This window comes from Hemitrygon akajei, chromosome 7, assembly GCF_048418815.1.
Source record: "Hemitrygon akajei chromosome 7, sHemAka1.3, whole genome shotgun sequence".
Taxonomy (NCBI): domain Eukaryota; kingdom Metazoa; phylum Chordata; class Chondrichthyes; order Myliobatiformes; family Dasyatidae; genus Hemitrygon; species Hemitrygon akajei.
In genome coordinates this window covers 165,780,016-165,801,560 of record NC_133130.1, presented here as the reverse complement: position 1 = coordinate 165,801,560, position 21,545 = coordinate 165,780,016, and the positions used below count along the sequence as shown (strand labels likewise).

Here is a 21,545-nt window from a genome sequence, read left to right as displayed (position 1 = left end):
ATGTGCAGACTATTTTCTAAACGGGGAGAAAATCCAAAAATCTAAGGTGGAAAGGGACTTGGGAGTCCTTGTGCAGAACACCTTGAAGGTTAACTTGCAAGTAGAGTCAGTGGAGAGGAAGGCAAATGCAATGTTAGCATTCATTTCAAGAGGTCTAGACTATAAGAGCAGGGATGTGATACTGAGGCTTTACAAGGCACTGTGAGGCCTCACCTTGAGTATTGTGAACAGTTTTGAGCTCCTCATCTGAGAAAAGATGTGCTGGCATTGGAGAGGGTTCAGAGGAGGTTCACAAGGATGATTTTAGGAATGAAAGGGTTATCATACGAGGAATGTTTGATGGTTATAGGTCTGTACTCACTGAAATTTAGAAGGATGAGGAGGGATCTCATTGAAACCTTTTGAATGTTGAAAGGCCTAGACAGTAAATGTGGTAAGGATGTTTCCCATGGTGGGGGAGTCTACAGCAAGAGAGCACAGCCTCAGGATAGAGGGGTTTCCATTTAAAACTGAGATGTGGAGAAAAATTCTTTAGCCAGAGGGTGATCACTTTGTGGAATTTATTACCACAGGCAGCTGTGGAGGCCAGATCGTTGGGGGTATTTAAGGCAGAGATTCATAGATTCCTGATTGGACATGGCATCTAAGGTTGCGGGGAGAGGCTGGGGAGCAGGACTGAGGAGGGGAAAAAAGGATCAGTCATGATTGAATGGTGGAGCAGACCCACTGGGCTAAATGGCCTAATTCTGCTCCTATGTCTATGGTCTTACAGGAGGACAGGCAGGTTCTACAATGAGTAGACAAACCTGTCCGACTCATCATGATGGCTACATAGCACCCAGGCCAGGACCACAGACTCCAAAACAGTTACTTTCCCCAAGCAGTAAGGGATCAACACCTCCACCCACTGACCCACCCTCCACACCCCCAACCACCACTACTTAATAATTTTCTGTCAGTAACCTTATGTATAGACACACCTATGCCTGGTGTCACTTTATGGACATACAGTCAATCTATGTATATAAGTTATCCTATGTATTTACAAATATTGTGTTCCTTTATTATTGTGTTCTTCGTCTTATTGTGTTTTTTTATGCTGCGTCAGATCTGGAGTAACAATTATTTTGTTTTCCTTTACACTTGCGTACGGGAAATGACATTGAACAATCTTGAATCTATAATGTATTTATTGACATTTTATTCCATATCTGTACTTTACCTCCAAGTTTATCTTATATAATTCTTTATTCTGTATAAGTACTGAATGTTGTTGTTTTTGTTGCATGCCGTGCCCTGACCAACACATCACAGCAAATTCCTAAAACATGTGAATGTATCTGGTGAATAAATCTGATCTTTGATGATACAAAAGTACGTGAGAAAACGATCTCATAATGTGAATAAATAATAAAATGATGTCACATTTAATCACTAAATCCCATCACAATGAAGGGTCTCTGCCTGAAACACTGACCGTTTATTCATTTCCAAAGATGCTGCCTGACCTGCTGAGTTCCTCCAGCATTTTGTGTGTGTTGCTCTGGACTTCCAGAACCTCTTGTGCTAATATTAAATTGCTGATGTAGACAGTGAGTCCACAATGTTCAGGTGTAAAAGGAAAACATCAGAAAGACGAACGCATTGTTCTTTAACAATTCTTTATTTACCACCTACCAGGATAAAATGGTTGGTTTCTTGCTTTGGGAATGACTACACTGTAAACGATTGGAACAGACTAAACAAGTCTTCCTCAAACTCAACGTCAACCAGCAATGGTCAACAGAAACCATTCTCGTGCTGTCTCCTCACAGCACTCCGCTCGGAGGCAATCGCTACATACACCTTTATTCAGCTACTATCTCATTAAGAATCTTAAACTCAACATCTGCCAGGAGCTATATATACACAGTTGGAATACCCCTAGCTGCCTGCTGCTAGGGCAACAGTTACTATTAAACATTCACTCTCAATTTAAGATTTCAACATAATTTGTACAGACTCCAGAAAATATTACAAATGACACATAATTAAAAGGTAAAGAAATACCTTTGAAATATTGCACTTTAACACATGGAAGGAAAACAAGGAATAATTCCTGTTAGAAATGCGTCAAGCATCTGATTATAGAAATAAATAGCTCGATGTCCCCCAGCACATGACAAAGCTGTTGATAGGTTTCTGTGGCAGGAGCACTTGGTACTACCTAAGGATACAGATTCATACACAGAGGTGGGAAGTCCCATGGCACAATCCACAGAATGTTTCTTTAATGTAGGAAGTTGGCTTCTCCTTTCTCATCATATTGTAGAGTTGTAAATGCTGCCCGATCCTGAAGGTGGACGATTTCGGGACAGTCTTGGAAGTACAGCTTTTCAGAATAATTTGGCTCTTGTTATATGTATTGTTGAACTCCAGAGTGCGAGGCTCCTGCTGCTCTGGAAAACTGAGTATTATGTTATCTTGGAAGAACAAGATTAATTGGTTCCCTGCCCAGAGGCCCTGCAAGGTCTTTGTGCTGTTATTACACAAGGAAGGTAACCAAAACCAGTTCAATACCAGGGTTCCAGGACCCTGAGCAGAATTCAGCTGCAAAACAGTACCTGACTGTTAAAATCTGTCCAGGTTCACTAATCTTCAGGCTCTTAAGCAAAGTTTAGTTTGACCTTTGATACCATCAGATTTCAATCCACTGCAGAGGGTTTGGAGGTCTCAGAGATAAACGATGATCTTCTCTCGCTAGTAATGTAAACACAACATTTAATTTGTCCCCATTGACTGTCAGGAATATAGATGCGTCTATGACAACGGGCTCTGTTTCTTCTGATTGATCAGGTCCAGGTAGAGGTCTGATCTGAGGAACCGAGGGTAGGAGTCCTTCTCCATTAAGCCGTATATCCTTTTCTGGGCAAGATCAAAGCAGGACCGCGAGACTTTCTGGAGATTCTCCTTGGTGTGTTCTCTCGTGTGGGAGTCCAAATTAACCTGAAAATCCCAGAAAATTACATTCAGTAAAACAGAGAAGTAGAATTGTTATTTGAAATCAAAAAGCCTCAAGAGATCTGGTTACCTCTTTGCAAGACTGAATGGCAATATATTCCCCAAATATCTTTTTTGCCTTGGAAGTCATCTTGGATTGCGATTTGGATTTTTTGTAATCCTCACATGCCAGCCAGAATTCCAGGTTCTCCTCGCTGAATTCTGTGCGTAGGAAAGCTCTGAACGCGGCTAATCCATCTGCAAAGGAAGTGGGGACGTGTGAATGGAGAGTAGCGAACGCACAGACAAACATAAAGCTGAGGCATGGGAATGGAGCAACTTCCATTCGCAGAATGGTGAAAACTGCAGTCCGATCACCTAACCTTTTTATGACTTATGTTAGCTTTTTGCTCAAATGTAGGCGTGACATACACTCAGTAGGCACCTGATTGGGTACACCTGTGTACCTGCTTGTTAATGCAAATATCTAATCAGCCAATCATGTGGCAGCAACTCAATGCAGAAAAGCACGCAGATGTGGTCAAGAGGTTCAGTTGTTGTTCAAACCAAACATCAGGATGGGGAAGGAATGTGATCTGTCACTTTGACCATGGAATGATCATTGGTGCCATTCGGGGTGGTTTGAGTATCTCAGAAACTGCTGATCCCCTGTGGGTTTCACACTCAACAGTCTCTAGAGTTTACAGAGAATGGTGCAGAAAAACTAAAGAAAATCCAGTGAGTGACATTGCTGTGAGTGAAAATGCCTTATTAATGAGAGAGGTCAGAGGAGAATGGGCAGGCTGGTTCAAGCTGACAGGAAGGTGACACTAACTCAAATAACCACACGTTATAACAGTGGTGTGCAGAAGAGCATCTCTAAACACAACATATTGAACCTTGAATTGGATGTTCAACAGCAGCAGATGATGAACAGACACTCAGTGACACTTTATGATGTACCGGAGACACCGTGGCTACTGAGTGTTGATAATACAGCACGTACACCAACATTCACAGCTCAGACTAATCTATTGCTCTGAGCAACACACAAAATGCTGGAGGTCAGGCAACATCAGTGAAGGTTGATATTTTGAGCCAAGACCCTTCATCAGGACTCATAGATGCGACCTGACCTGTTGCCCTCCTCCAGCGTTTTGTGTGTGTCGCTCTGGAACTGCAAAATCTCTTGTGTTTACTGTCTGTTCTGCACTGGTTTTCCATGACACAATCAAGAACCAGAACTGTGAAGATAAACAGCATTTTAAAGATTACAGAGACTCCTGTGTAGAGTGCCCACATGTAAACAGCTACAGGATCTTCCTTTGACTAAAATCCCACAGCAAGCTGTTCCTTTGCAAAGATTCCCACATGAATAAACCATTCAGTTTCATTTTTGAGCAGATACAGTCAAAGTTAAAGTGACTCAAAAATAGTACTTCATGTAGATCACAGAGTCATAGAGCACAGAAACAGGTGCTTTGGCCCATCTAGTCTATACCAAACTATTGTTCTGCCTAGTCCCATTTACCCACACCCGGACCACTGCCTTCCATACCCCTCCTATCCACCTACTTATCCAAACTTCTCTTAAACGCTGAAATCAAACCTGCATCCGCCACTTACACTGGCAGCTCGTTCCACTCTCTCACCACGCTCTGGGGAAGCTCCTTCGCTTAAACATTTCACCTTTTACCTTTGACCCATGACCTCTAGTTGTAGTCTCACCCAGTCAGTGGAAAAAATCTGCTTGCATTTACCCTATCTACATGTCTATCAAATCTCCTCTCAATCTTCTACACTTTTGTGTATTAATATTTCAGTAGTATTTGAGTAATATTGTTTGATTAAGCATTCTTGTTCTTTAAATAATTAATTATGGGTTATGTTTAAAAGTACGGAAATTGCATTTGTTATGATGTTACCATGTGATATGTGTACACCTCAGCTTAAAGTAAATACAAACTAAGACTCACATTCTGGTCTCTCTGTCTTTTCCTTTAAGTTTGTTATTATGTTTCAGAGTTACATAAAAACTCCAAAACAGAAGTTATTAAGTCCGGGCAACATCCTTGTAAAATTTCTCTGTACTCTTTCAACCTTGAAAGAGTACTTGAAGGATTACCAGTCAGAGGAGGAGGAGGAGAAAACTAATACAAGACAGTGTTGGTGACATGGAACAAAGTGCTTACATTTATGGATGAGAAGCTTTTCCAAAGACTCTCCCCACTTCATAGCTTCTTCACAGGAGGGTCTGCAAGTGAAGAGAACAATTTAGTGACTGTTTCTCGTGTGTCCCACAAAGCAGCTGGAACGACAGCAGTAGCCCTGCTGTCATCGCTGACACAATCAGAAAACAAGCCTTGCTGGATGGTCAGTTATGAACTCAGCTTTAACAATTCTCCTAAGATTCAACGAGCCTACTTAGGAATTTGTTCCACAGCCCCTTCCCAATGTGACTTATAGTAAGAGAAACCTTAGTTCACACCAAATTCTTGCTTATTTTTCCTTCTATCTCCCGATCTGCACTCATGGCGAGAGATTTTGTGCATCACAGGGCTTGACTTCAACACTCTAACTGAAAACTATTGGCTAATAGATAAATACATATCCTGCAGGAGCTTTGCAGGCACATACAGACTTTCCTAGGCATGTTTCCAGTGCCCTTAACAAGATGCAGAGCCACGTTCTCCTCGGGGGCTCACAGAGCTTGCTTTGTGTGAATACAATAAAATTCTCCTCTAGTGAGACAAACTCGGTATTCACAAAGAACCAGGATCAGGACATAGGCTGTGAAACGTGTTGTCTTGTGGCAGCAGTACCATGCAATGTATAAAATATACTAAAAGTGATCGTAACAAATGCATATAAAATAATCCAATCAGTGGTGCAAAATGAGAGCAAAAAAGCTGAGGTGGTGTTCACGGGTTCATTCAGAAGTTTGATGGCGGAGGGGAAGAGACTATTCCTAAACCATTGAGTGTGTGTCGTCAGGCTCCTGTGCCTCCTCCTTGACGGTAACAATGAGAAGAGGACATGTCCTGTGTGATGGGGGTCCTTCATGATAGATGCCCACTGGCATCACCTTTTGAAGGTGCCCTCAGTGCTGGGGAGGCCGGTGCCCACGATGGGAGTGGCTGAGTTTACAACTTTCTGCAGCTTTTCCTGATCCTGTGTAGTGGCCCCTCCATAGCAGAATGCTCAGCATGGTAAAGCCCGAACCCTACTGTGTTTCTGGTAAATTCAAGACTGAAGATGGTTTAGTGTCATTTTCCAGTACACAAGTGTAAAGGAGATGAAATAATTGTTACTCCAGATTCGATGCACACCAACAAATGCTCAGTAAGATAAGGAACACAATAATATAAAAAAAACACAATATATAGAAAAACATTAGATAACTACATAGATTGGTTGTACGTCCTAGAATCTGAAGTAGGATTCTTTAAATCCAATAACGGATCGATCTCTCTGCCCTCACTGACTCAGACCGAGTGGCTGGGGAGACTTTGGCTGTAAGGGAAGCTCCACTTCCCCATGCACGGCTCCTGTTCTGTGTCATTACCGATCGGTGGCTGAGAGCGCTTTTTCCATCTGCCCTTTGAAACAAAAAGCAAATCGGAAGATTTGGGAATAAAAGTGTAAAACTTACTTCACGGTTTTGCTGACTTTGTCGAGCTTTGCAGCATGGGTTCCTGAGCCGGAATCATTGCGCCTTCGGAGAAATCCCAAACGGTTTTTCATATCTTTGGCTCTGTCAAAGAGAGAACCGAAAGAAACGGTGAATATTGTGCTGCTTATTGGAAAATAACTCCACCGAAAGTGTGTTTAATATACTGAATTCACAGTCACAGGCATCAAACAGAAAAGTCTCCTGTTACTGAAAGTGTAGAGTTTAAAAGGATCATCTTTATTCCCTATACACATTTCCGTGGATTGGGAATTTGTTGTGGTGTGTCGGTCAGGGTGCAGCATGCAACAAAAGACATTATGAAGAATACAGAATTAGATACAAATAAAGTTAGAGTTTAAAGTGTGGATATGAAATAAAATGTGTATAAATACCATCATGTATATAAAAAATTCCCCCAAACTCTTATAAATAAAGAAATAAATATTTATTCCTCACACTTTAGCCTCGTCCAACAATTTCTGGGATCTCTAAACCTCAAGAACACAAGAAAGCTTACTCAAACATGTAAAAATATCTTGCTTGCTTTCCACGTTTATTGTAGTTGGGTCCCCGATTCTGGACTTACTCTTTCAGGGTATGCCGTCGATGTAAGCCCCCTCCGGGGCCCGTACACTGCAGCAAGCTCACAAGCATTTCTGAATGGAATTCGTGTGGTTGTGGCTTTGACACATCTCTGAAAAATGGCATCTTTCAGAAGCACTGGGTTTTTCCAAGATACCTTTCTTCCTTTTACTGACTCACGTTGCCACAGTTAAATAGCATTCAGTCCGTTGAACACTGGAATGAGTTTTATCCTTACAGCCTCAGAGTGTTTGGTCATTCCTGTGAGCAGTGGAAATGTCCTGTCTTTGTCTATCCTCCGGCCCGCAGAGGAGCTGACATCTGGACTGTGTGCGGTGAGCGGTATGAATTCCAGTTCTGTGCTCAACTTGCTGCCTGGCTCATAGTATTTGCATTCAGGAAGTGGGAGTGACAGCCGTGAGTGCTCACAGTTTTGAAAGAGGAACATACTTGACTCAGAGCGTGTCAGCCTGCTGACTTATGAATAAAGCACAGTAATAACTGTAATGCTAATTCAGGAAACAAACTAAAACTATTTAGGTCTACACCTTTAACTGGTTGCTGTGGCAACAAGCCAAATAGATCTTTTGGCGGGAGGGAAAGAGCTTGTCATTGGAAGGATCCTGGAGTTAGTTAACGGAACTCAACATTTCAGAAAAACCTCCTTCTCCTCTGCCATCATCTGGTCAATGGACACCAATTCATTACTTCATTTTTGCTGTCTGATTGCACCTTATTTAATGGATTTTTATACATGTATCTCTTCTTGTAATTCATAGTTTTATCATTTACTATCTATTGCAATGTACTGCTGCTGCAAATCAACAAATTTCACGACATATGCCAGTGATATTAAACCCGATTCTGAAAATTGAAACCAGCGTCAGATTGTTGACAATCTGGCAAATGACAGAGAAACTAAGTGAAAGGAAGAATTTTGCAAAAATGTTTTAAAGATTAATAATACTGACCATATTGGGGTCATTATTTAAACTCAAATTTAAATAAATGTTTTACAATCTGCAATTACGTTATTTTTGATATTAAGGAAGATTTAAAATATGCACAATAATTGTTAGCCACAAATTGATCTTTACTGGGGAATAAGTTAAACATTACAAGCACAAGAGATTCTGCAGATGCTGGAAACCTCGAGTAACACACACACACACAAAAAATGTCAGAGGTCAGGCAGCATCTATAGAGGGGAATAAATAGGCAATGTTTTGGGCTGAGACCCTTCATCAGGACGGGAAAGGAAAGGGGAAGAAGCCAGAATAGATTATGCCTGACCAGCAGAGCTCCTCTAAAATCTTGTGAATGGTACAGTGTATGTTACCTCGTTCATGGACGGATCTCTGATCCTCGAGTCAGAGCCACCATCCACTCGACTGATCATCGTCCACAGCAAGAACCAGGGCTGGTGGCAAGTGTGGCAGACAGAGTAATAACTCGTATTCCGGCACAACAGTGCAACCAGAAACTAGTCTCAAAGCTGACAAGGTAAGCAGCAACACGCACAAGATGCTAGAGAAGCTCAGTGGGTCCGGTAGCATCTCTTCATCTCCCTTCCTTTCCAGCCTAAAACGTCACCTGCTCATTCCCCTCCACAGACACTGCCTGGCCTGCTGAGTTCCTCCAGCATCTTGTGTGTGTTGCTCGGGATTTCCTGTGTTTAAGCTCAGCGGTCGTTCTTGTTTCTATAAACTTACTACTCACTGCTTTTGCAAGTTCTTAGCCAGATTATTATTATTTTTCATCTGAAGGGGTAAATGGACAAGATATTCTGTTGCCTGCTGTATTTACACTGACCAAACTGCTATCCAGTTACCTGAACACCAACAAACACAGCAATCAATATAGTGGTCAACATGAGTGCTGGCGTCACAAGACCCGGTTCTAGCATTCAAACACACAGACACAGACAAACATCAGCAAAGTCTGGGGGAAGCAGTTCCATCAGATAAGAGTTAATAACAAAAGGTCCCATCCTGTTAAGGGCATGGGGTGATAGAACATAAGCTCAGTGCTCACTTTACTCGGTACCTCTTCCACTGAGTGTATGTTCATGGCCTTCAACGTTCGACGCGGTGTGTGTTCAGAGATGCTTTTCTGCACACCACTCTTGTGACGTGTGGTTAACTGAGTTACTGTTTAAGTCTGGCCATTCTCCTCCGACCTCTCTCATTACCAAGGCGTTTGTGCCCACAGAACTGCCACTCACTGGATGTTTTTTTTTTGCATTCCGCACCATTCTCTGTAAATTCTAGAGACTGTTGCATGAAAATCCCAGGAGATCAGCAGTTTCTGAGATACTCAAACCACAATCACTCCACGGTCAAAGTCACTCAGATCACATTTCTTCCCCTGTTCTGATGTTTGGTCTGAACAACAGCTGAACCTCTTGACCATGTCTACATTGAGTTGCTGCCACATGATTGGAAGGTCAGATATTTGCATTAAAGGGCAGGTGTACAGGTGTACCTAATAAAGTGGCCACTGAGTGTAGAACATTGAACAGTACAACACAGTTCCCAATGGGAACGCCTGACAAAATCCATTCCCTCACATGCTTTTCAGAGACACAGTCCTTCCACAACTGTTCTGTGGAAATCTGATATATTTATATCAGATTGACCTCCTGACTATCCTAATCCAATGCTAAAAATAACAGCAACTTCAAATCCACAGCAACAAAGCCCTCACTATTAGAATCTTTGCAGAATTCAGCAGAATGAAGTTGTATTTCTTGCCTCAAACATTAATTAGCCACAGAATTCCAAAACAATGTTATAACCGAAAGTTTACCAGCAGACACTGAACATTAACATTTAGATCAGCAAATAATTAGCATGCTATACTATAATTCTCACTTTCGCAGTTTAACATCATAAATCCCTTAAGACCAAAAAAAACCCAGAAATTCATGATAAATAAACCATATTTAAATTCCACTATAAATGTAAATATATTATAAATATAAATTCAAATGTCTTCTTATGACCTGGCTCCTACCTTTCAAGGTATTTTTCTGAAAAGTCCACCATTGTGTGCAACATTTGGATAACACAGTTGATCAGTTGTGCACCAACGCAGTGTTTGGAATTGGATAGCTGTCTTGATATCTCTCCCAGGAAGGCAGTTTAAGTAGTAAGCGTGGGTTGGATAAAGGCCAAAATATGAGCCAATCAGACTACAGCTTCTGATAAAAGACTCCACAATGGAGAACTAACAATTTCCATCAATATTTCCATTGTAGGGAAATTACTAAACAACTGATGACTATAGTGTGACATTTTGTGACTCTCTAATTGATTTTCTTTTAAGGTACAAAGACCATGAGTGAAATTAAACACCATGTTCTGGATTTGCGGCCAAAGACCGTTGATTGCTGGATATTGGCACCATCTACTGGTGCTCACCAGTACTACATGACATGCAAAACTAAAATATCACAGAACATGACAGAATTCTATTTTGAGTTTTAAACCCCAACAGATCTTTCTGAATTGTTTTTTAAAAAAAAATACTGGTCATAGCTGTAAGAAAAAAAAATATTCCAGAGCTGATAAGGGTCTTGGCCGCACTGCTTCTTCGCTCCATAGACACTGCCTGACCTGCTGAGTTCCTCCAGCATTTTGTGTGTGTTGCTCAATATATTTTCTTTGTTTACTTTTCAAAGACTCTATTAAATACTTAAACCTTTCAGGGACAATTATACTGCAGAAATAAACATCAGGAAATTATACTACCCCACTATTTTTTCTATTTTTTGCTCTCTTCTTGGACTAGTTATTTAATTTATTTTATATATATTTATTATTGTAGTGCTGCTGTAATACAACAAATTACACCACACACAGTCTGCCAGGTGATGTGAAACCTGATTCTGACTCTGACAAAGACAACAGCAAGAGCAAAGATACTATTTTTAAGCCTAGTTTTTAAAAGGCTGTCGACTTCACTCTTTTACTGGTTTTAAAACCTGTCCATATCGAGGAAGACAGCTGTAAATGGTACACTGACACAGTCAAATGGCTTTGTATAAAAATGAAATTATTTTAATATCTCTAACTGATCAGTGGCTCCAAAGTCTTCCCTTTTGTCTCTGCATTTGATTGTTTTCAAGAAACTGCTTCGGAACCCTTCCCTCGTGATTAGTGAACAGAGATCGCTGGAGACTAACTCTGACCCTTGATATAATGCAGCAAGACTTCAGGATCTCATTTCATCCTTCCAGCATCCAGAATGAACCTACCCCTCATCTCAGCTGTAATGAAACTCAAGATCCTTTGCGAAAGGTGTTTAATTTGGCCACTAATGGAGAATGGATCGATTTCTCTGTGAATGCATTTGCTCTTCCAATTTAAAGTATCAAATTACATCAGGGGAGCATTAGCTGGAAGTCATTTCCTCTGTGAATATTTAATGACTCAATTAGGAGCCATGCTTTAAATCAAACTGAGCTTGCATCATTTTTCACTTTTATGGCTTGCATCAGAATTTTCCTTGGAAGGAAAACATAACTTGGTTTATTGAAAGATGAGTTCACCCTATTTAAATAGCAGTTCAAGTTCAGTGTATTGTCATCTGACTGTACATTTATACAGTCAAACGAAACAATGTTCCTCTGTTCCACAGTGCACCCACAAAACATACATCACATAAACCAAACTATTACCATAAATACGTTAATCAACTATAGTAGAAAATGCAGCACAGATACACAGCAAGTGACTCACTATCCTAATGATGAGACCTAGGTGGAGGCAGGGTATTCATTAGTTTGTAGAAAAGATAACAAACTGCTTAAGTAGAGGAATTAATAGAGAGGAATATGAACTGAAGGAACATGATGGTAAATAGAACACACCACCTCAGATAGAAGGATTGGACTTACAGATTCTTGGTCTTTTTCTTCTTGGAGCCATCACCAGCTTCACCACCGCACTGAGAATCTGCTCCAGTTAGCTGCCGAGGGAACAGGAGAAGAACAGTCTGCATTATAGGCTGAGGATTACAAGATTCCCTTGTGTTTTCTTCAGTGTGTTCCAGATTTAACTCTGCTGACTTTAGATTTCCTCTGCACACATTGTTTTAAATCATGTCACAGTTACATTCGAGCCTGGACTGAGCTGCTTTTGACCTGGTCTGTTGACACACACATCTGGGCACTCAAGCTGGATCACCGGGTTTGGGAGAGATCTGTACTCAAAGCTGGCAATTTTTAGTTTTGTCAATTTGACCAAATGCTTTTTCAACCTCAAAAATCCCTGGAATCACTCTTCCTACTTATCCCAAATACTAACTAATGGTAATGTGCTAGATTTAACATGATTGGCTGTGAGACAGTGGGAGGCTCCAATTCCCTCCAGTAACACAAGATCCTGACTTCACAGCATTCATGTTGAGAAATTTTTCTGCAAAACTCGGCTGAGAAACCAAATAAAAATCAACAAACTCAAGTGTTTCTGCAGACGCTGGAGCCCAGAACAATAACAGTTATAATTGTACGAATAAGTTTACAGGAAAGAACTTTAACTGTAGGATTTGAAGAAATATATTTCTGGATTACAGTCATAAACAAAGCAAACTCCCCTCAGAAGTGCAAAAGTTGCCATCATGTCCTGCACAGAATAAACAGAAAATGTTCAGCTCAGCCAGTCAATTCAGAATTTCCTTTTCTTCCTACTTATTCCATTCACCAGTTCTAACCCAATTCTCTCAGCTACAGCCAACATTCAGCACTGTTCAGCTGGTAATTATTGATTTGTTTTATTTAGAGATACAGTACGGAACTGGCCCTTCCAGCCCGATGAGGCATGCCTCCCAGCAATTCCCTCCCCACCTCGATTTAACCCCAGCCTAATTATTGGAGAATTTACAATGACTAATTAACTTACTAACCAGTACGTCTTTGGACTGTGGGAGAAAAGCAGAGCACCCAGAGGAAACCTACACGGTTAAGGGGAGAACGTACAGACTCCTGACAGACCACGTCTGAACTCCGATGCCTTGATTTGTAATACTGTTGTGCTAACTGCTACACTACTGAAGTGCTAGATTCTAGCTTCTCCCTCTTCTTGCTACTACTGTCGGGCAGGAGGTACAGGACCCTCAGGACCCACATCATCAGGTTTAGGAACTGTTATTACCCCTCAACCATCAAGCGAGGATAACTTCACTCGCCCCAACATTGTACTGATTCCACAACCCACAGACTCACTTTCAAGGCTCGAGAACTCAAGTTCGCAGTATCATCTTTATTTTCTCAGTTTGTCTTATTTTGCATACTGGTTGCTTGTCAATTTTTGTCTGTCTATGTGTAGTTTTTCATAAAATTCTATTGTATTTCTTTTTTCTTGTAAATACCTGCGAGGAAATGAATGGTAACATATACTGTATGTACATCGGTAACAAAGTTCCTTGGAAACCGGATCAGAAAAAGCAGTAAACTCTGCCAGCTCCATCATGGGCTCTAGCCTCCCCAGAACATCTTCAAAAGGCCATGCCTCAAAGAGGCCACCTCCACCACCCAGGACATGCCCTCTTCTCATTACTACCATCAGGGGGGAGGTACAGGAGCCTGAAGACACACACTCAATTTTTCAGAAACAACTTTTTCCTCTCCGCTATCAGATTTCTGAATGGACATGGAACCAACTCATGAATGTCAACTCACTATTTTCGCTCTCTTTTTGCACTACTTATTTAATATTTTATATATCTTCTTATTTTTTTAATGTATTGTACTCTTCCACTAACGCGAAACAACAAATTTTACAACATATGCCAGTGATAATAAACCAGATTGTGATTCTGAACTTTAACCAGAGGCCTCAAACCACAGGTAGCTCCAATTCATCTGCTGAATCACTTCTCAGTCTTTACAGGAGCAGCACTGAGCCAGAAAGGAACAGTTATCAGAATCGAGGTGTGCAGCTCAGGTACCCACCCATCACTGTATTCGCTTAGTTAGCTGTGAGTTAGCGGGTTAAGAGTATAATGGAATCGATGTAAAATGGCTTGGTAATGCAACTGCTCAGCCCTTGACTGCGAGAAGCTACAGAGAATCATGAATAGCAGAAATTGTGCAGATGCTGGAAATCCAGAGCAACACACACACACAATGCTGAAGGAACTCAGCAGGTCAGGCAGCGTCTATGGAGGTGAATAAGCAGCTGACGTTTTGGGCCGAGACCCTTCATCAGGACTGGAAAGGAAACGGACAGAAGCCAGAATAGGTGACGGGGGAGGGGAAGGAGGACAAACTGGTGGGTGATGGGTGAGACTGGGTAGAGGGAAGGGGGTGGGTGATGGGTGAGACTGGGTGGAGGGAAGGGGGTGGGTGATTGGTGAGACTGGGTGAGACTGGGTGGAGGGAAGGGGGGGTGGGTGATTGGTGAGACTGGGTGAGACTGAGTGGAGGGAAGGGGGGTGGGTGATTGGTGAGACTGGGTGGAGGGAAGGGTGGTGGGTGATGGGTGAGACTGGGCGGAGGGAAGGGGGTGGGTGATTGGTGAGACTGGGTGGAGGGAAGGGGGGTGGGTGATGGGTGAGACTGGGTGGAGGGAAGGGGGGGTGGGTGATTGGTGAGACTGGGTGAGACTGAGTGGAGGGAAGGGGGTTGGGTGATTGGTGAGACTGGGTGGAGGGAAGGGTGGTGGGTGATGGGTGAGACTGGGCGGAGGGAAGGGGGTGGGTGATTGGTGAGTGGGTGGAGGGAAGGGGGTGGGTGATTGGTGAGACTGGGTGGAGGGAAGTGGGGTGGGTGATTGGTGAGTGGGTGGAGGGAAGGGGGTGGGTGATGGGTGAGACTGGGCGGAGGGAAGGGGGTGGGTGATTGGTGAGTGGGTGGAGGGAAGGGGGTGGGTGATTGGTGAGACTGGGTGGAGGGAAGGGGGTGGGTGATTGGTGAGACTGGGTGGAGGGAAGTGGGGTGGGTGATTGGTGAGTGGGTGGAGGGAAGGGGGTGGGTGATTGGTGAGACTGGGTGGAGGGAAGGGGGTGGGTGATGGGTGAGACTGGGTGAGAATTGGTGAGGAGGGAAGGTGGGTGAATGAAGTAGGAAGCTGGCAGGTGAGAGGTGGAAGAAGTCAAGGGCTGGAAAAGAAGGGGAGGAGAGTGGACCATGGGAGAGAGGGAAGGAGGAGGGGAACCAGAGGGAGGTGATGGGGAGGTATGGAGAGGAGAAGGAGTGAGAGGGAACCAGAATGGGGAATGGAAAAAGAGGGAGGGAGGAAGGGGGGAGAAATAATCAGAAGTGGAGAAATCATTACTCATGCCAACTGGTTGCGGGCTATCCAGATACCCAGCATCAACAGAATCTCGTGTGTTTCTCATTTTGCCTGTTTATTTTAATATAATGTGAGGGCATGGGGATTGAGAGTAGGTACCTTCGAGTTGTAAGTTACAGGCATTTCTTCAGAAGGGACTGCGTTCTACTTCCACACATCAAGGTAACATTTACAATTGAGGAAACAGTGGAAGGAAGGAAGTGAACAGCAAGGTGTGTTGCCTCTGCCTAATGTGGAAATCCCACTGGGGCCAAGCCAGCTGATGAGGAGCTGACGTCAGGAAGTCATGCTGTTACCTTATAATGGATAAAGATTCAGCACTCAAGATTGTTTAATGTCATTTCCTGCACACAAGTGTAAAGGGGAACAAAATAACTGTTACTCTGGATCTGATGCATCACAAAAACCAGACCATAAGGAAAAGAACACAATAATAAAAACACAATAAATATAAATACATAAGATAGCTTATATACAGAGACTGATTGAACGTCCGTAAAGTGACGCTAGGCTGTACACAAGGGGACTGATGGGAAATAATAAAGCAATGGTGGAGGTACTGGGCAGAGGTGTTCATCATCCTCGGGGAAAGTAACTGTCCTTGAGTCTCGTGGTCCTGATGTGGATGCTACGTAGCCTCCTCCCTGATTGGAGTGGGGCAAAAAAGTAGTGGGTATGGCCCAGTCCACCATAGCTAAAGCCCTCCCCTACCACTGAGCACATCTACATGAAATACTGTCGCGGGAAAGCGGTATCTATCATCGAGGATCACCACCACTTTGGTCACACTCTCTTCTCGCTGCTGCCATCAGGGAGGAGGTACAGGAGCCTCAGGACCCTCACCACAAGGTTCAGGAACTGTTATTACCCCTCAGCCAGCAGGTTATTTAACCAAAGCGGATACCTTCACTCAACTTCGCTCACCCCAACAGTGAACTGTTCCCATGAACTCACTTTCAAGGACTCTTCATCTCATGTTCTCGATATTTATTGCTTATTTAATAGTATTATTAATTATTTTTATTTTTTGCATTTGTTCTCCCCCCCCCCCCCACAGAGAGACCGAGGTCTAACTGTATGATGCCTCCTCCCTCTGTTTGCAAGCAATCATTGTTTCTCCAGCTTGCCGTCTGTCTCCTCTGATTTCCTGCCATTTATTGTAGAGGTTTTGTACAGAAGGAGTTTAGGAAGTCTTTCAATACCTGCCTTCTAACAGTCTTATTCACACAAATCTGTTCCCTTTCCTTCCATTGTCTTTCAATATTCTAACTCCATTCTGTACCGGCCAATCCCCATTCTCATTTCTGAACAACATTCTGGTGACCAGAAGCCAGTCTGTGTTTTCGGTAGCTTTAATTGTGACTGTACACTTTGTTAACATTGGCTGTCATGCTAATTCAGCAATTGCCCAGTTTGATATTTTGTTTCCTTCAATACAAAGTAAATTTATTTCAAAATTCCAGCATCTATGGAGGGAGTGAGCAGTGAATGTTTTAGCAGCAGACTCTTCACCAGGACTGGGACTAATGCAACAGAGAACACTGCAGTACAGTACAGGCCCTGTAGACCACGTTGTGTCAAATGTTTAACCTGCTCCATGATCAACCTGACTCACCTATCACCCCGTGAGCCTCCACATCCAGCACGTCACAACTCCTGCCACCTTCAACAGAACCCTACCGCCAAACACATCTTTACCTCTCCACTTTCCACAGGGGTTGCTCCCTCTGTGAGTCCCTTGTCTATTCGTCCACCCCTACCAACCACCCTGTTGGCGCTTCCCGCTGCAAGTGGAACTAGTGCTACCCCTGCCCATTCACTTCCACAGATGTGTGGTGGAAAGTATATTGACTAGCTGCATCACGGCCTGGAATGGAAACACAGTGCCCTTCAATGGAAGACCCTACAAAAAGTAATGGGTACAGCTCAATTTATCAAAGCAAAGCCCTCCCCACCACTGAGCACATCTAGAGAGTGGTGCCTCAGGAAAGAAGCAACCATCGTCAGCGACCCTCACCATTCTGGACATGCTCTCCTCTCACTGCTGCCATCAAGAAGAAGGGATCCTGTAGACCCTCACCACCATGCTCAGGAACAGTTATTACCCCTCAACCATCAGGCTTCTGAATCAGAGGGGTAACTTCACTCACCCCAACACTGAACTGTTCCCACAACCAGTAGGCTCATTTTCAAGGACTCTTCATCCCTATTCTCAATATTTACTGCTTATTTTATTGTTATTATTTCTTTTTTCATTTTGTATTTGCACAATGTGTTGTCTTTTAACATTGGTTGTTTGTCCATCTAGTTGGGTGCGGTCTTTCATTGATTCTATTGTGTTACTATCTATTTACTGTGAATGCCCACAAGAAAATGAATCTCAGGGTTGTATATGGTGACGTGTATGTACTTTGATAATAAATTTACTTTGAACTGTTGAGCCGGACGATGCTGAGGATGTTCTACGAGGCTGTGGTGGCCAGTGCTATCATGTTTGCTGTTGTGTGCTGGGGCAGCAGGCTGAGGGTGGCAGACACCAACAGAATCAACAAACTCATTCGTAAGACCAGTGATGTGGGGGTGGAACTAGACTCTCTGACGGTGGTGTCCGAAAAGAGGATGCTGTCCAAGTTGCATGCCATCTTGGACAATGTCTCCCATCCACTCCATAATGTACTGGTTAGGCACAGGAGTACATTTAGCCAGAGACTCATTCCACCGAGATGTAACACTGAGCGTCATAGGAAGTCATTCCTACCTGTGGCCATCAAACTTTACAACTCCTCCCTCAGAGTGTCAGACACTCTGAGCCAATAGGCGGGTCCTGGACTTATTTCCACTTGGCATAATTTACTTATTATCATTTAATTATTTCTGGTTTTATTTTGTTATATTTCTACTCTATTCTTGGTTGGTGCAACTGTAACAAAACCCAATTTCCCTCGGGATCAATAAAGTATGTCTGTCTGAACCTGCCTCAGCAAGGACCTGGACCCATTGCAATTTGCCTATCACCACAATATGTCAACAGCAGATGCAATTTCAATGGCTCTCCACATGGCTTTAGACCACCTCGTTCCACACTCTCACCACCCTCCGAGTGAAGACACTGCTCCTCAAAGTTCCCCTTAAATATTTCACCTTTCACTCGTAACCTATGACCTTTAGTTCGAGACTCACCAACTTGAGTGGAAAAAATAATCAAGTCCTGATGAAGGGTCTTTGCCCAACATGTTGACTCTTTATTCCCCTCTATTGATGCTGCCTGACCAGCAGCAAAGACCATCATTGGTGACCAACAATCTGCACTTGTGCTGAGCCAGACCCAGTACAGTCACATGCTTACTGAGAGCTTTCACCACAATGCTGCTGTAGAGGATGTTATAAATAGATCAGTTATTTCCTTCCACATTTTTACTAAAGGTAGTTTACCTGGAAGTGTAATCCCTCATGGAGCACGATGCAAGTCAACGTAATATCTCTATCCATGTGACACCCTATATTGTTGGGGAGAGTGGTGACACTTCACATCACAAAATGCCCGATGATTCAGTCAAGTGCCCAGTCACATTCCTGACCTCCATACCCCCGATCTGATCTGAAACCATCCGCCATGCTGTCCTTATCTGTAGCCCCCACCCAGTTTTCTGGGGCACTTCACAACCCTGCACTATCTTCCATATTCCTGACTTATTTCAAAGCTTAAAGTTAAAATTCAATTTATTATCGAAGTACAAACGTGTCACTACATATACTCTGAGATTCATTTTTATGGGCGTTCACAGGAAAATAGAGAAATATAATAGAATCAATGAAAACAGATTGCAATAAAATTTATTGCCAGTTGTGTCAATTGAAATCGGTGGAGTTTCGCCATGTTTCTGGTGACAACACAGTGTGCCCACAAGTCACCCACCCTACCCAGTGTATTTTTGGAACGTGGGAGGAAATTGGAGCACCCCAAGGAAACTCACCTGGGGGGATGTCAGAGATATGATTTTTACACAGTGTGGGGGGGTGTGTGGAATGTGCTGTCTGGGGGGGGGGCGATACAGGCAGATAATAAGACCATAAGACATAAGAGACTTAAGCCATTTGGCCCATCGAGTCAATCCTGCCATTCCATCATGGCTGATTTATTATTCTTCCCAACCCCATTCCCCTGCCTTCTCCCACAACCTTGACAACCTTACTAATATAAGACGAGACATTAGGGACATTTAGAATTCTTAGATAAGCACATAGACAGTAGAAAAATGGAGGGCTTTGTGGGAGGGAAGTGTTGGATTAACCTTGGAGTTGGTTAAAAGATCGATAGAACATCATGGACTATAGGGCCTGTACTGTTCTATGGTCTATGCTCCTCTGTCCCTTCCCCAGAGAGTGCTGGAGAGTTGACAGTCATGCTTCAATTCTACTTGAACCAGATGATAGATGCAATTATTACAATTTGGAGTACTCAGTGCCCTGCGATCAGAAATCTTTTGCATTCAACTGGATGGAAAGAAGTTTCTTTAATTACACAAACCTACAGCTGCAACTCTGTGAAACTTACATTCAGTGTGATTTTATATAAATCAATTGGTCGATGATGAGGTTCGGGAATAATGACAGGGAGATGGCAATCTGCCTTAACTCAGCCAGTACAGCCAAGGTCAAAGTCACTGGTGGAGGGAAGCCTTGTTGCCATCTGGATCATACACAGAATGCTGGAAGTGAACTGTTTGGGAGAGTCTGTAGCTAGAGGAATTAAATAATTGAAAGATCACACTGCCAGGGGGCGGGGAGGAAGACAATGCTAACGATGCAACACTCACATTTCAGACATTTAAACATTGCTTTTTTCTTACAGAAAGCAGATAAGTGCACGGAAATGACACTGTTCATTTGTGGCAATCAGCACTTCTGTAAAATGTCTTGGAAATACAAGTGAAAGATCAGGTGTAAAGCATTCAAAATTCTCCATGTAACCTTGTTCTTGACTGCTCGGATTAGAGGGTATGAGCGACAAGGATAGGTTGGACAAATGGGATGTTCTTCCAGGAGTGTCAGAGGTTGATGGAATCCTTTTAGAGGATTTTAAATTATGAGAGGCAGAGACAGGGTAGACAGTCAGAATTTTTTACCCAGGGTGGAAACAGAGGACATAATTGTAAAGTTAGGGGGTGGGGGTGGATGTTTAAAGATAACATGAGGGACAAGTAGAGTGGTAGGCGCCTGGAATGGGGCATTTTGAGGCTTTTAGATGGATACGTGAATATTGACAGTGTAGATAGATAGACAGATAATTTATTGATTCCAAAGGAAATTCCAGTGTGAAGTGGATAGAAATACAAATATGAGAAGAGAAGTAAAGAATAAAAAATAAGTTACCTCAAACTATCTAACAGGAGGGGGCCATCACTTCCCTGGCTATACGTTGACTCATTATAGAGCCGAATGGCAGAGGGTAAGAATGACTGTGCTCTTTGGAACATCACGGTTATGTATTACTAAAAGCGTTCTTTTGTTCAGCCAAGGTGGCACACCGAAGGTGAGAAACATTGTGCAGAATTGCCAGGATTTTCCGTAGGGTCCTTCGTTCTACCACAGCCTCCAGTGTGTCCAGTTTGACTCCTATAACAGAGCCAGCCTTTATCATCAGTTTATTGAGCCTGTTGGCATCACCCGTGTTGATGCCATTGCCACAGCACACCACCGCATAGAAGATTGTACCGGCAACAACAGACTGGTAGAACGTGTGAAGGAGAGAGCTGCATTCTCCAAAGGACCTTGACAGAGGTGTATAAGATGATGAGAGGCATTTGTCGTATGGATAGTCAGAGGCTTTTTCCCAGGGCTGAAATGGCTAACACGAGAGGGCACAGTTTTAAGGTGCTTAGAAGCAGGTACAGAGGAGATGTCAGGGGTAAGTGTTTTACGCAGAGAGTGGTAAGTATGTGGAATGGGCTGTCGGCAACGATGGTGGAGGTGGATACGATAGGGTCTTTTAAGAGACTCCGGGACAGGTACAT

The 21,545-nt window shown here is 43.0% G+C and overlaps 1 protein-coding gene across 13 annotated transcripts in view; it reads right to left on the bottom strand.

The window, feature by feature from the left end:
• Nucleotides 1-1,644: 1,644 nt before the first annotated feature.
• Nucleotides 1,645-21,545, bottom strand: part of rgs3a (regulator of G protein signaling 3a) — a 265,827-nt gene continuing 245,926 nt past the window's right edge. For 11 of the 13 annotated variants that reach the window (XM_073052456.1, XM_073052457.1, XM_073052458.1 and 8 more), the window contains 5 exons: nt 12,135-12,205; nt 6,632-6,733; nt 5,172-5,233; nt 3,071-3,237; nt 1,645-2,985 (listed from right to left, as the gene is read on the bottom strand). In XM_073052456.1, the coding sequence (XP_072908557.1) occupies nt 2,800-2,985; nt 3,071-3,237; nt 5,172-5,233; nt 6,632-6,733; nt 12,135-12,205 (588 nt within the window). In that variant the 3' untranslated portion in view covers nt 1,645-2,799. Of the gene's footprint in view, nt 2,986-3,070; nt 3,238-5,171; nt 5,234-6,631; nt 6,734-7,238; nt 8,235-10,249; nt 10,722-12,134; nt 12,206-21,545 lie in introns of those variants that run through there. The other 2 variants (XM_073052469.1, XM_073052468.1) reach the window with 2 other exon arrangements.